The sequence below is a fragment of the Oncorhynchus masou genome, chromosome 24 (genome assembly GCF_036934945.1).
Source record: "Oncorhynchus masou masou isolate Uvic2021 chromosome 24, UVic_Omas_1.1, whole genome shotgun sequence".
Taxonomy (NCBI): domain Eukaryota; kingdom Metazoa; phylum Chordata; class Actinopteri; order Salmoniformes; family Salmonidae; genus Oncorhynchus; species Oncorhynchus masou.
The window spans coordinates 36,184,764-36,199,212 of record NC_088235.1 but is presented as its reverse complement, the minus strand read 5'-3'; the positions used below and the strand labels follow the sequence as shown (position 1 = coordinate 36,199,212).

The 14,449-nt window shown below is 43.8% G+C and overlaps 2 protein-coding genes across 3 annotated transcripts; one reads left to right on the top strand and one right to left on the bottom strand.

Annotated features, from left to right (window-relative positions):
* The first annotated feature begins 631 nt into the window (after positions 1-631).
* On the top strand, positions 632-6,396 carry lrrc59 (leucine rich repeat containing 59). Its single transcript, XM_064933757.1, has 8 exons — positions 632-845; positions 1,131-1,241; positions 1,516-1,575; positions 2,691-2,849; positions 3,823-3,927; positions 4,204-4,276; positions 5,250-5,444; positions 5,543-6,396. The coding sequence occupies exons 2-8, from the start codon at positions 1,143-1,145 to the stop codon at positions 5,881-5,883; spliced, it is 1,032 nt and encodes a 343-aa protein (XP_064789829.1). The 5' UTR covers positions 632-845; positions 1,131-1,142; the 3' UTR covers positions 5,884-6,396.
* An 84-nt stretch (positions 6,397-6,480) lies between these two features.
* On the bottom strand, positions 6,481-9,582 carry nat9 (N-acetyltransferase 9 (GCN5-related, putative)). 2 transcript variants are annotated; one of them, XM_064933759.1, is made up of 7 exons: positions 9,542-9,582; positions 9,089-9,181; positions 8,604-8,713; positions 8,244-8,384; positions 8,024-8,083; positions 7,793-7,887; positions 6,481-7,503 (listed from the first exon to the last, which is right to left on the bottom strand). In XM_064933759.1, exons 2-7 carry the CDS (start codon positions 9,163-9,165, stop codon positions 7,342-7,344), a joined length of 645 nt encoding a protein of 214 aa, XP_064789831.1. In that variant the 5' UTR covers positions 9,166-9,181; positions 9,542-9,582; the 3' UTR covers positions 6,481-7,341. The 2 variants fall into 2 exon arrangements, with proteins under 2 accessions (XP_064789831.1, XP_064789830.1); XM_064933758.1 differs by lacking the exon at positions 9,542-9,582 and adding an exon at positions 9,376-9,534.
* Between the last annotated feature and the right edge of the window lie 4,867 nt (positions 9,583-14,449).

Here is a 14,449-nt window from a genome sequence, read left to right as displayed (position 1 = left end):
ACCTGGACTACTGTGCTCACAGGAGGCTGCTGAGGGGAGAACAGCTCACAATGATGACCAGAACGGAGCAAATGGAATGGCATCAAACACCTGGAAACCATGGCTAAATAAATACATCCTGGCTAAATAAATACAAATTAAGAAAATATCAGTGTACCTGCCTAGAGGTTAGAGCATCAGGCCAGTAACCAAAAGGTTGCTGGATCGAAACCCCTAGCTGACAAGGTAAAAATCTGTCGTTCTGCCCCGAGCAAGGCAGTTAACCCACTGTTCCCTGGAGGCCAAAGATGTGGATGTCGATTAAGGCAGCCCGCTGCACCTCTCTGATTCAGAGGGATTGGGTTAAATGCGGAAGACACATTTCAGTTAAAGACATTCAGTTGTACAACGGACAAGATATCTCCCTTTCAAGCACTATAGAAAGAGTACTTATGTTACCCAACTTTGTTCCTGGTTATAATAAAACTGTGTGCTTTTCATGTCATTTTTCAACTAAATAATTGTATTGTAGACTATGCTAAACATCGATAAAAATTTAAAAAAAACTTCCTGTGTGTGTGTTCGTGTGAGAGACTTGCCAGTTGCTCCTCCAAAGCTGTAGGTGGCGACAATGCTCTGAAATGTCGCGTCATTGACCCACCGCCAACTGGACTGCGAGTTCAATCAATGACGTGGAATTTTCATTGTAACAACTAACACCACACAAATTATATTTGTCAGCGATTTAATCGCACTGTACGAATATTTTGCCAACTGTCTTTAAAGTAGAGATTCGTGTAGTATTTATTAGTAGGAATAGAAGGTCTGAGACGCTTGAAAACGGTTGTGATATCGCAGTGAAACATGTGAGTACTTTGACAAACGTTACCAAGAAAAGGTTACTTTGCTGTAGTGTCACTGTAGCGACCAACAAAAGAAAGTCAATTTGCAGCTAACTAACGTTACTCAGTTTAGCTAAGAAGTGATTACAACGACAGTAAAATAATAATATTGCAACAACGTAGTTTACGTTAAATAGCTTGTTGGCTAGGTGGACTACAGCAGCTAGCAAACCATAATCACCATGTCAGTTAGCTAGTCTATTAGCTATGAAAGTTTCTGTTTACAAAATCGTGTGTATTCTCCCCCAGCCAAAACTCAGGATGAATAAAAACAAGGTGTTGAATCTGAAGGACAAAATCGATGGAAACGAGATGGATCTGAGTCTCTGTAACCTCACTGAAGTTCCTGTTAAAGAACTAGTAGGCCCACAACGACACATACATTACCTTTATAAATCCATATATTGTAGGCAACAGTGGAAGCTGGTGGAATGAGCTTCAGGAGGACAGGCTCATTATAATGGCTGGAATATGACAAATGGAATGGAGTCAAACATGTGGTTTCATTGTGTTTGATACCATTCCATTTATTCCATTCCATCCATTACAATGAGCCTGTCCTCCTTTAGCTCCTCCCACAAGGTGCAACTAGTATGGAATAGTCATGTTGTCATACACTTTTGTGTGTTTTCAGGCTGCCTTCCCTAAAGTCACAGTCCTGGACCTGTCCTGCAACAATATCACCTCCCTGCCTGTGAGTAACCTTGAGTTAACCTAGTCCCAAAGGTGGTGATTCTTTCCATTGTGTACAGCATAGCCACACACATTTACATAGAAAAAACAATGTATGCCCGAAAGGGCGGTGGAAACACCTTAATGCCCAAATATTGATATAATAACCATCATATAGAAGCAAACTTGAAGTCACGCGATGGCATTTGTGTGGTCCTCCCAGTACGAAGCATGCAGTTTATTAGGCTTCAGATAAAATATGTGATGATGAACTTCACAGGATGGTGAAAGTGCACGGTGATGAGTTTGTTGCTCCTTTCCAATAAATATCAAGGGTCTTATTCTGGTGACATGATCGATCTATATTTGGCAGCCGTTTGACAAATAAAAATAATATCTTATCCATTATAATCTCATGTTGTAGGCTAGCCTACCAGCACTGTATCTGCGAGCTGTGGGCTATGCACACTTTCCAAGACCAGAGTGGTCACATTTGCTATTTAACGCAACAGTTTGTGACAAAAGTATCGGTAGAGTTGGAAACACATTGAACTTTTTATTTGGTGCATGAAAATGTAAGCGATTTAAAGTACCTTTTATGTACACTACATCATCACATACTGCTTTTTATCCGCAACAAGTCAGTTTGGTGGTAACACACCACTGGTGGGAAAATGTGCGTATTTACTTTATGCAGATTTTAGAATATTTGCATGAAAATCTGTCGCCAATTGGATGGAAACTGCAGTTTGATTTATTAGGCAAGAATGAACCCAGCTCCAAAGCCAAATGCTTGTCACCACAGCCTTCAGTTCGGTCAGTTGTGTTAGTGCTGGGCTGGAACTAAAGCCTGCTCACCCTGTTGCTCCCGCCTGAAGACAACTGGCTAATGTCTCTGAATAATGTATAGTAGCCAACCCAGCTGGATGGTCAAGGAGTTGTACTATAATGAAGTAAAGGAGGAGAGATGTGTTAGAGCAGGAGAGAAGACGCGTAGGGGGTAGCAGAAGTAGTGTACAGTACCTTGAGTGTTGAACTTGTGCAGACATTCCACTGTCTCCTGTCAGTGGATCATTGCAATAGGAGTGGAGAGATGATTATTACACTGTACATAACAGCATGTGCGTGTGTCTCCAGCTGGAGTTCTGCAGCCTGAGTCACTTGGTCAAGGTGGACCTTAGTAAGAACCTCATGACCGTTCTACCTGATGATCTGGGTCGCCTTGGTAACCTGCAACACCTGGACCTGTACAACAACAAGCTGACCATTCTGCCTGTCAGCTTCTCCCAGCTCAAGGTGGGTAACAAACACACACACACTAGGACTGGGAATTGCCAGGGACCTCACAATACTAAACCGTATCTAATCACTGAACATAACATTTTTTAATGGGGAAGCATGTTTCACCATTGTAACCCATGTTACAGAAAGACACAGATAATGAAACATATCTGCCTGGGTGTAGTAGTTAGTTCCCATCATCACCAAGCTCTTCTAGAGTAATAGTTATAGCAGGCAAACTACAGCACAATATAAGGCCCATGTTCATTGATGCAATTCTGCTGGAAATAGGTTGGACTAAGAACTAGAGAATGTATTCAAAGCAATCACCAGTTCCAACTAATTGGGCATAATTTGTGTATGTGGAAATGCTGCTGACTTGGCAAAATTAGTTGATGACTTACATTTCTCATGTAAATAAGAGAAAAATAGACCTTTCCCAAACATCAGTGTACAGACAGCCCAGAGAACCTGCTTATGCAACCATTTGATTGTGGTAACGTCTCAAGCCAGAGGGGCATAGTGTTCCCATGCTCCAATACAAGCTTCAAATGATGCACTGGTATGAAAAACATTCACCCCGTGTCCCTCATTAGTATAGTAATCTGCTTAATTCTATAATATATAGTCATATTTACTGATACTTAACTTTTTGGCAGAAACATTAGTAAAGCCCTGGGAATAAACTTTGAATCCGACCATCAACAGTAGGAAAGGCTAACTGTAATCAACCAATTATAACGTTTTACAACAATCAGAAATTTCTATTGTAGTTCATTACAAACAGATTTAAAAACAGTGAGTCATACTTTCATGTCCAAGAGTATACAGTCAACTCTACAATAAGGATAAGCCAGCTATCTTTCACCTCTGTAAACTTAGTAAACTCCAACATGACCACAGTGGCATATGTACAGAGGTTGAAGACAGAAAACAATTCACACAATCTCAACAGGCTTATTTTTTGTTGTTGTGTGTGTGTGTGTAGAACCTGAAGTGGCTGGATCTAAAGGACAACCCTCTGGAAATCAACCTGGCGAAAGCTGCAGGAGACTGTCTTGATGAGAAACAGTGTAAACAATGTGCTGCCAGGGTAAGACTGGGAGGGAGGCAGAGGGAAGTAGAGGAGATTCCACAACTCTTGGAGGACAATAGAAGTTGATAATAAAGCTTATTCATTGTTAAAAGAAGCAGAGGGAGGTAGGGAGGAAAAGATGGAATGAGGGAGAGAATAAGAGGTAGGAAGGGAAGCAGAGATGAATAAATTAGAAATTAAGGGAGAATGGGGGAGGAAGGATATGTTGGGACAGACTAGGGTTATTTGGTTCCAGCATGGTGCAATATCATTTAGACTACAATATGATTGTAGGTTCTCCAGCACATGAGGATCCTTCAGGACGAGGTGGACAAAGAGAGGGAGCGGCGCTTCCTAAAGGACAAAGGTGGGTATTACAGTGCAGGTGCCAGTGGTTAGTCAACCTAGGTCTGTGTCCAGAATGACATCCAATTCCTTATGTTGTGCAGTACTTCTGACCAAAGCATAGTGCACTACTTTTGACCAGAGCCCTATGTAGGGAATAGGCTGCCATTTCCTGCCCTAGTGGCTATGGATTCGCTCGTGTTATTTCATAGTGTTTTAACATTGTTATCGCAGAGCAGCTGATATTACTGACTATATAGCTTTCCATGCTTATAATGTGGAATTTGATTAAATTCAAAAAACATTATTATTCCTCACTGGGTAATCATTGAATGAGACAAAAAACGTTAACGGAAGCCGCGGGGCAGGAACACCTGCTCTTTCCATGACATGGACTGAACAGGTGAAAGCGATCTCTTATTGAGATCACCTGTTAAATCCACTTCAGTGTAGATGAAGGGGAAGAGACAGGTTAAAGATGGATTTTTAAGCCTTGAGAGAATTGAGACATATATTGTGTGTGTGCCATTCAGAGGGTGAATGGACAAGACAAAATATTTAAGTGCCTTTGAACGGGGTATGGTAGTAGGTGCCAGTCGCACCAGTTTGAGTGTGTCAAGAACTGCAACGCTGCTGGGTTTTTCATACTCAATAGTTTCTTATGTATATCAAGAATGGTTCACCTCTCAAAGGACATCCAGTCAACTTGATACAAGCATTGGAGTCAACATGGGCCAGCATCCCTGTGGAACGCTTGACACCTGAAGAGTCCATGCCTCGACGAATTGAGGCTGTTCTGCGGGCAAAAGGGTGTGCAACTCTATATTAGGAAGGTGTTCCTAATGTTTTGTTACCTCAGTACATTGAACATGATAGAAAGTGAACATCAAAGCTTAAGAGTTTAAATCTTGTTAGTTGGGGTTTGGGATATAAACCGATTGGCACATTTGTAACTGTTAATCTGTTTTCTTTCGTCCATCCCTCCATCGCATTAGAACTGGAGAAGAAGAAAGAGACGAGGCAGAGAGAGAGGGAGGCGAAAGAGAAGGAGGCGCGTAAACGAGACAAGGCAGAGGAGAAGGAGAGGAAGAGGAAGGAGTACAACGCTCACATGGCTGCCTTGGCCATCCAGGAACAGAAGAATAAGAGAAAAGAGGAGAAGAAAAAGAGGAATGGACAGATAGCAGCAGGTATGCAATGGGCGTGTTCCAGGTTGTCCTCAATGTAGTCGTGCAGCTCACATGTTGACTACACAGCACACGTCACTTACTCCCATCTCTCTCTCCAGATAAGAAAGCAGCTGAATCCGCCCCCAAAGCCCGAAGACGCTCTCTTATTGGCCTGCTGTTCAAGCTCCTCCTGCTGGGATTAGCTGGCGTCGTGGGGGTGTGTCAACTGACGGGGCTAAAGGAGGAGGCAGTCTGTGTGCCAATCAATGTTGCTGTGGATGATGGCCTCTCCTGGGTCCGGGAACAGGAAGTAGATGTAAGAGTCAGAAAGCTGGTGGAGGAAGTGGATATCAGAGCCAGAGAGCTGCTGCAGAAACTGTCCTCTCTGGTGCCACAACTCCTGGAGCCGCTCGGAGTCGTACCCACGGCAACGGAACCCGTGGAAACAGTAGAAAACTGAGGATGAACTGACGAGAATGAAAAATGGACGATCAGCTTAAATTCCTATGGAATTGTCCTGTCATCGTTCCTGGTTTCCCCTCCTTGTATGCGCTCTGTTTTTAACCAGTGGCTGTCTGTGTCAAAATTCACTTACACCCTAGTTCCCTACAGTATGTGACTCTAGTCCAAAATAGTGCACTATTAAAAAGGAATAGGGTGTGATTGGAGACTTGCCCTGTGACACATGCACACTCCCAGCCCCTGTGGATCTTGATAGGTGTACTGGCATTCAATATGATGGAAATTCACTTGCCTAATAGAGCAAGATGAAGCAACTATATACTGCTTATACCTGTCCTATTCCTTTCAAGTCTACACTGGTGCACAGGGTGTAAAAGGTAGGGGTTGATTGGGCAATAGTGACAGGCCCCTCCTGTGCATATTAGATCTGGGGTTAATTGGCTACACTCTTTTGTAATGCGTCACCTCTGCTCAAGGACTGTCAACATTAATAAATGGCTATAAGCTTGAATGGTCTTTGTTTAGAGACGTGTACATGAGAATGGAGCATCATGGCATGCCTCAGTTGATTGAATCAATGGAAAACCCATAAATATAACTGGGGGAAAAACCTCTTACCACTTTGGCAATTTTAATATCTACATAGTACATTTGTAGAGTTACAAAACACTGACAAACAACCTTGGACGGCAAATATACGTTTCTGTAAAAATAAAAGAAGACACTTGACACGATTGGAATAGGTAGATGACTACTGACTACAAGCTCTACAATACATTATCATCCAAGCAAAATACAAATAACTTTGTCCCATTATATGTGTGAAAACTGTACTTCTGAACAGTGTTTCTGACAGGGCGTATCACCATCAGAAAATCTACTGTGCTCTGTGGAATCTAGATAGCAAGCTTGAATAGAGTTCAGGGAGTCGTTTTTAGACCCACCGAGTAGCCGTTAACTATTATTATGGTTATTAAATTTGAGGCCTGGAGTTTTCCCCGGCCATGTATAAACAACACAAAGTTCCGTTCAACGGTAGCCTAAAGCAGCCACAGGCCATGGGGTCCTTCGCCCAATTAAACTCTCCATTCCAGGTATTCGACTGTACCCAGAATGCCTTTGTCTGACAGGAGGAAGTTGCCCCTAAGTGCTGATCTAGGGTCAGTCTTACATTCCCTCCCTAATGGTTAAGATTGGGGGAGAGGGTGCTGATCCTAGATCTGTGCCTAAGCGCATCTTCTACCAAAGCCAAATTCTGTTTCTTCTCCTCGAAGTGTGCACCTGTACACTGCCCCTTCCCCCTATGGATTTAAAAGGAATGGACAGATGTAGGAAATGTGTTAAAGTCCCTCTAGTCTAACCCATGATTACACCCATCCAATGCTTTCTAAATGAGGGGGGAGTGAATGAACGCACACTTCGGGAAGGAGGGTAGCGAATCTGTAGCAGCAGTGGTTCACAGGGTGGCGTGTGACGACGTCACTTCCTGCCGGCTGTCCCGGTCCTTCCTGTACTCTCTCTCCTGCATGAAGGCCATGTCCCCCAGCAGCCGGGTCCGCACTGCCTGGTCCACCGTCATGCCCAGGGTGACCTCCCGGAACACCTCACTCACTGACAGCTGCAGGGGGCAGAAGTCAAGGGCTAGGGTGAATATACAGCTACAAGAGTATCATACTTTGGAAAAGACCTAGAGAAATGAGGTACTCTGACTGCATATACAATAAATACACTTGAATAATTTCTGTTTTCAACGTAGCCTTTGAGTTGGGGAAACTGAGCTGATATACAGAGCTATAATAATCCCTCTTTAAATAACTAAAGTAAGGATGATCAACATATTTCAGTTGTTTATAAAGGTTTCCCCTAGTAGGGGATGTGATTAACACCACATATAAAACCCTGCTTACCTCGTGGAAGTGGAACCTTTTGAACATGGCAATGCTGACTTTGTTGTCCAGACCGATCTTTGCCTCAAACTTCCGGATCCCAAGTTTGGTCACCCCTGACAACGGAACACAGCACGGCTGTTGCTATGGCAGCACAATCACAATGTTCCAAAACCCTGATTCTAAATTCCAAACGTTTTAAAATCTCAATATTAATCTAAATTTATGTCATAGTGAAATATCTGTACGTACCATAGCAGATCATCATCCGTGTGACCTCTTTTCCCAGGCCTTTGCCTCTGTAACTGGGCTCTACACAGGACATGCAAAAGCTGTGTGACTGATACAAAACCAGGAGTATGTGACCAATTATATGAATTGACAAACTGAGTACAAACAAGGAATGAGTGAAATTGTGCACCCTTGTTGTAGCATGTTTATTACACATTTATTATAGGTGTGTGTGTGTGACCTGCGATCATGATCTCCAGCTCAGCGAGGGAGGAGTCACTGGGGTCCGTCAGGAAGATGTTGACATCTCCCACCATGCACTGCTCTTCCTGTACGGCAGGGTCCGCCCACCGTTGTTTATCCAGGATAATGAAGGTGCACTCTGAAAAACAGAGTTTGGGAATCAAAACAAGAAAATAAAAAATGTATTTTAAAACCCCCTTTACTGGGTCAAGACCCTACATTCCATGAAACATTCATGAGAGAGAGAGAGAGCAAGACAGAGTGACTACAATAAGAGCGTTAAAGTGTAGAGACCATCCTAAAGAGCGCCTTAAAATACCACAGCTTGTGTGTGTGAGAGTGTATGACGAAGGCTCACTGTCATCATCCTCTCTCCAGCTCCTCTGCATGTCATACTCCTGCTCTAGAGTCAGCGGCTCAGATGCAGTCAGCTGCTGCAGCTCAGGACAGCCCATCCACTGGTGGTACCTGTCATGGAGAGGTAGATAAGATACATGGAGAGGTATATAAGATACATGCACAGGTCACGGGTGCAGAAAGGGACAGGTAGATACAGATCGGAGATCAGGAGAGCTGATCCACGGGTAGTAGCTGCAACCACACAGACGGGAAAACAGGTAGATAAAAGGTAAATGGTGAAAAACAGATGCAGGTAAATAATGTATAAGTGCAAGCCTATACAATAAACTACTGCTAGTTATGACATTCTGCAACAACAGAACGTAATCTTTGTATAGGATGCAACAAAACAAACACAATGAATACGTGATTTCACGACTAGAATAAGCAATTACAGCGGGACAATCAATGACAGTGAATTGAACAAATGAGTTTTTTTCCTACCTGGGTACATGATCTGCGTTGTAAGGCACTAGTACGACGCTTTTCCCCTCCAGTAAGGTATCTTCGTTTATTCTCATGATGAGTGTTACCTGACTGACACGACAGGCGACACAAACATAAGCCAACGTTAGTTATCTAGCTAACTATCCGTCTGCTATGGATAATTGTATGTTATTTGCTGACAAAGCATTTATTTGGATTTTCTTTCGTTGAAACAGCTAGCTAGAGACAACTTCACAAGCTAGCTATTCATTCATGTCAGCAAAACTAGGCAGCTAGCTACTTACTAGCTAACTAGACGTAATCTCATTGGCATTTGTTAGATATGCAAGTGATGAGATCTTTCATGAGAGACTTTCCATAACGAAATCTGTGCCATGTTGTCATGTTTTAGTAGCTAACGTTACAGTTGTCAGTTTTCTAGCTAGCTAGCTAACTAACTGGCTTACTTACCTCTGAAAAAATAGCCACTTCCTTATTCTTCTTCTATTATATCATGGCGGTCCGCAAACATACGTTTAAGGTGCATGCCGCCACCTACTGTTCTGGAGTGTGCGATCAATCATGGTGCAGTCCAAACTCTAGGGCTGCATTCCAAACACTTAAAAGACACACCCTATCCCCTCAGCCCTCAAATGAAGTGGACACATCTGATTTGAGGGCCGAGGGCTGTCGACTTTTGAGTTTGAAATGCAGCCTAAGGTTGTGTTTCAAAGTCATAAAAGACACACCCTCGTCCACTTACTTTGGGGAATCCCCGCGGGCCATATTTGGAGGCAAATGTTTGAGGTTTTTAATATGATAACTGATGATCAATGGGCACCACTGTTGTCGGTAAATCAACCCTGCTTATAAGAATTTTAGATAGCTGGCCAGTAGACTAACATGCAATGTAAAAAAAAAAAATGTAGAGGTCTATAATTTTTTATCATAGGTACACTTCAACTGTGAGAGACGGAATCCAAAACAAAAATCCAGAAAATCACATTGTATGATTTTTAAGTAATTAATTAGCATTTTATTGCATGACATAAGTATTTGACCTATGGGATTGGTGTGTCCCCCGTGGGACAGATGAGCTAATGTAGACTAATGTGATTAGCATGAGGTTGTAAGTAACAATAATATTTCCCAGGACATAGACATCTCTAATATGGGCAGAAATCTTCAATTCTTGTTCATCTAACTGCACTGTCCAATTCACAGAAGCTATTACAGTGAAAGAATACCATGCTATTGTTTGAGGAGAGTGCACAATTATGAACTTGAACATGTATTAATAAACCAATTAGGCACATTTGGACAGTCTTGATACAACATTTTGAACAGATAAATGGTTCATTGGATCAGTCTAAAACTTTGCACATACACTGCTGCAATCTGGTGGCCAAATTATAAATTGCACTTGTCTTTATGTCCACAGAGGAGGAGGTCCAGGGTCTACTAAGTAAATGTGAGTATTTTCTAATTTGATACAGATGGTTCGATTGTAGCCAATGACATGATGTCTTGGGAGCTAGTTTAGCAAAGTCAGCGAGGTTGCCTTCCTGAGACCTGAAGTACTATCGCCCCTGACCAATAAATGCTTTGGTGGTAAGCGACAGGGTCCTGATGCTAGCAATACTAGTTAAGACCTTTAGGAAATAATGCCTGGCGTGTGAAAATCCAAAAATATTTATTTTACTCAGAGCATTACATACACTGCTTAAAAAAATATAGGGAACACTAAAATAACACATCCTAGATCTGAATGAAATATTTTTATTAAATACTTGTTTCTTTACATAGTTGAATGTGCTGACAACAAAATCACGCAAAAATTATCAATGGAAATCAAATTTATCAACCCATGGAGGTCTGGATTTGGAGTCACACTCAAAATTAAAGTGAAAAACCACACTACAGGCTGATCCAACTTTGATGTAATGTCCTTAAAACAAGTCAAAATTATGCTCAGTAGTGTGTGTGGCCTCCACGTGCCTGTATGACCTCCCTACAACGCCTAGGCATGCTCCTGATGAGGTGGCGGATGGTCCTCCCAGACCTGGAGTAAAGCATCCACCAACTCCTGGACAGTCTGTGGTGCAACGTTGGTGGATGGAGCGAGACATGATGTCCCAGATGTGCTCAATTGGATTCAGGTCTGGGGAACGGGCGGGCCAGTCCATAGCATCAATGCCTTCCTCTTGCAGGAACTGCTGACACACTCCAGCCACATGAGGTCTAGCATTGTCTTGCATTAGGAGGATTAGGAGGAACCCAGGGCCAACCCCACCAGCATATGGTCTCACAACGGTTCTCCACGGCGTCTCCAGACTGTCACGTCTGTCACATGTGCCTTGTGTGAACCTGCTTTCATCTGTGAAGAGCACAGGGCGCCAGTGGCGAATTTGCCAATCTTGGTGTTCTCTGGCAAATGCCAAACGTCCTGCACGGTGTTGGGCTGTAAGCACAACACCGACCTGTGGACGTCGGGCCCTCATAGAGTCTATTTCTGACCGTTTGAGCAGACACATGCACATTTGTGGCCTGCTGGAGGTCATTTTGCAGGGCTCTGTCAGTGCTCCTCCTTGCACAAAGGCGGAGGTAGCGGTCCTGCTGCTGGGTTGTTGCCCTCCTCCACGTCTCCTGATGTACTGGCCTGTCTCCTGGTAGCGTCTCCATGCTCTGGACACAATGCTGACAGACACAGCAAACCTTCTTGCCACAGCTCGCATTGATATGCCATCCTGGATGAGCTGCACTACCTGAGCCACTTGTGTGGGTTGTAGACTCCGTCTTGTGCTACCACAAGAGTGAAAGCACCGCCAGCATTCAAAAGTGACCAAAACATCAGCCAGGAAGCATAGGAACTGAGAAGTGGTCTGTGGTTATCACCTGCAGAACCACTCCTTTATTGGGAGTGTCTTGCTAATTGCCTATAATTTCCACCTGTTGTCTATTCCATTTGCACAACAGCATGTGAAATGTATTGTCAATCAGTGTTGCTTCCTAAGTGGACAGTTTGATTTCACAGAAGTGTGATTGACTTGGAGTTACATTGTGTTGTTTAAGTGTTCCCTTTATTTTTTTGAGCAGTGTATATCACCTCCCCTGTCTGATATCTTAACTTTATGCCACAAAAATCTGTGGTAAATATAAAATGTTTTGTGTAACAGTAGCTGCTGAAGGGTCATATGATGAATCATATAAAGACCATAAGCTCCATAAACAACCTGTTTAGGTGGTACATTACTCTCTTTTTACTCTTCTCTCACTCTCTCCTGCAAAATGAAACCTCCTTAAAAGACAAGCCCAGGAACCCCTAAAAGTTCCTAAAATGTAATTTAATATACACACACTTATGGATGCAAGTATACACATGGGGGCAGAACACATCCATGGTATGGTCACAGGTTTACCCACAAGAGGCGGGTGCTGTGTGAGCCGATGTTACTGGGAGGCAGAGTGGAGTGAGGGAAGATGTACCGTGGCAGTGACATATACGTTTGCAGACAACAGTAAGCCTGATTACCAACAGTGACGAGACAGCCTACAGGGAGGTGGTGAGGGCCCTGGCGGAGTGGTGCCAAGAAAATATCCTCTCCCTGAATGTCAACAAAATTAAGGAGCCGATTGTGGACTTAAGGAAACAGCGAGGGAGCACACCCCTATGGGACCGCAGCGGAGGTGGAAAGCTTCAAGTTCCTTGGTGTACATATCACTGACAATCTGAAATGGTCCACCCATACATTGTGGTGAAGAAGGAGCAACAGCGCCTATTCAACCTCAGGAAGGCTATAGAAATTCGGCTTGGCCCCTAAGAACCTCAGAAACTTTTAAAGATGCACAATTGAGAGCATCCTGTCGGGCTATATCACCGCCTGGTACGGCAACTGCACCACCCACAACCACAGGGCTCTCCAGAGGGTAGTGCAGTCTGCCCAACGCATCACCGGGGGCACACTGCCTGCCCTCCAGGACACCTACAGCACCTGATGTAACAGGAAGGCCGAAATGATCATCATGGACATCCACCACCCAAGCAAGGGCCTGTTCAACCTGCCATCATCCAGAAGGCGAGGTCAGTACAAGTGTATCAAAGCTGGGACCGAGAGACTGAAACAGCTTATATCTCAAGGCCATCTCTAGCCGGCTAACACCCGGCGCCTTCCTGAGACCGCCCACAAAATCAAATCAAATCAAATTTATTTATATAGCCCTTCGTACATCAGCTGATCCAGAATATATTTATCCAGAATATTGATCAATGTTGAGTTTAATCCAGTTGTTTTTTTAATTGAACCTTTATTTAACTAGGAAAGTCATTTAAAAACAAATTGTTATTTACAATGATGGCCTACTCCAGCCAAACCCAGATGACGCTGTGCCAATTGTACACCACCCTATGGGACTCCCAATCACAGCCAGATATGATACAGCCTGGATTCAAACCAAGGACTGTAGTGACACCTCTTGCACTGAGATGCAGTGCCTTAGACCCCTGCGCCTCTTGGGAGCCCGATGAGTATACTTAATTAAAAGTCCTCATAATGGTATTTATCATTTATCCTCTGTATACATTTTACATCAAATCAAATCAAATGTATTTATATATCCCTTCGTACATCAGCTGATATCTCAAAGTGCTGTACAGAAACCCAGCCTAAAACCCCAAACAGCAAGCAATACAGGTGTAGAAGCACGGTGGTTAGGAAAAACTCCCTAGAAAGGCCAAAACCTAGGAAGAAACCTAGAGAGGAACCAGGCTATGTGGGGTGGCCAGTCCTCTTCTGGCTGTGCCGGGTAGAGATTATAACAGAACATGGCCAACATGTTCAAATGTTCATAAATTACCAGCATGGTCGAATAATAATAAGGCAGAACAGTTGAAACTGGAGCAGCAGCACGGCCAGGTGGACTGGGGACAGGAAGGAGTCATCATATCAGGTAGTCCTGGGGCATGGTCCTAGGGCTCAGGTCCTCTGAGAGAGAGAAGGAGAGAATTAGAGAACGCACACTTAGATTCACACAGGACACCGAATTGGACAGGAGAAGTACTCCAGATATAACAAACTGACCCCAGCCCCCGACACATAATCTACTGCAGCATAAATACTGGAGGCTGAGACAGGAGGGGTCAGGAGACACTGTGGCCCCATCCGAGGACACCCCCGGACAGGGCCAAACAGGAAGGATATAACCCCACCCACTTTGCCAAAGCACAGCCCCCACACCACGAGAGGGATATCTTCAACCACCAACTTACCATCCTGAGACAAGGCTGAGTATAGCCCGCAAAGATCTCCGCCATGGCACAACCCAAGGGGGGGTGCCAACCCAGACAGGATGACCACATCAGTGAATCAACCCACTCAGGTG

What these genes read in the sequence shown, in the direction of transcription:
- lrrc59 (XM_064933757.1), top strand. Translation starts at nt 1,143, where the DNA reads ATGAATAAAAACAAGGTGTTGAATCTGAAGGACAAAATCGATGGAAAC. An exon ending in GCGCTTCCTAAAGGACAAAG is followed by an intron (nt 4,277 to 5,249) that starts GTGGGTATTACA and finishes CCATCGCATTAG; the next exon opens with AACTGGAGAAGAAGAAAGAG. An exon ending in GAATGGACAGATAGCAGCAG is followed by an intron (nt 5,445 to 5,542) that starts GTATGCAATGGG and finishes CTCTCTCTCCAG; the next exon opens with ATAAGAAAGCAGCTGAATCC.
- nat9 (XM_064933758.1), bottom strand. Translation starts at nt 9,404, where the DNA reads ATGCCAATGAGATTACGTCTAGTTAGCTA. An exon ending in CTGGAGAGAGGATGATGACA is followed by an intron (nt 8,385 to 8,603) that starts GTGAGCCTTCGT and finishes TCTGTTTTTCAG; the next exon opens with AGTGCACCTTCATTATCCTG. An exon ending in ACGGATGATGATCTGCTATG is followed by an intron (nt 7,888 to 8,023) that starts GTACGTACAGAT and finishes TTCCGTTGTCAG; the next exon opens with GGGTGACCAAACTTGGGATC.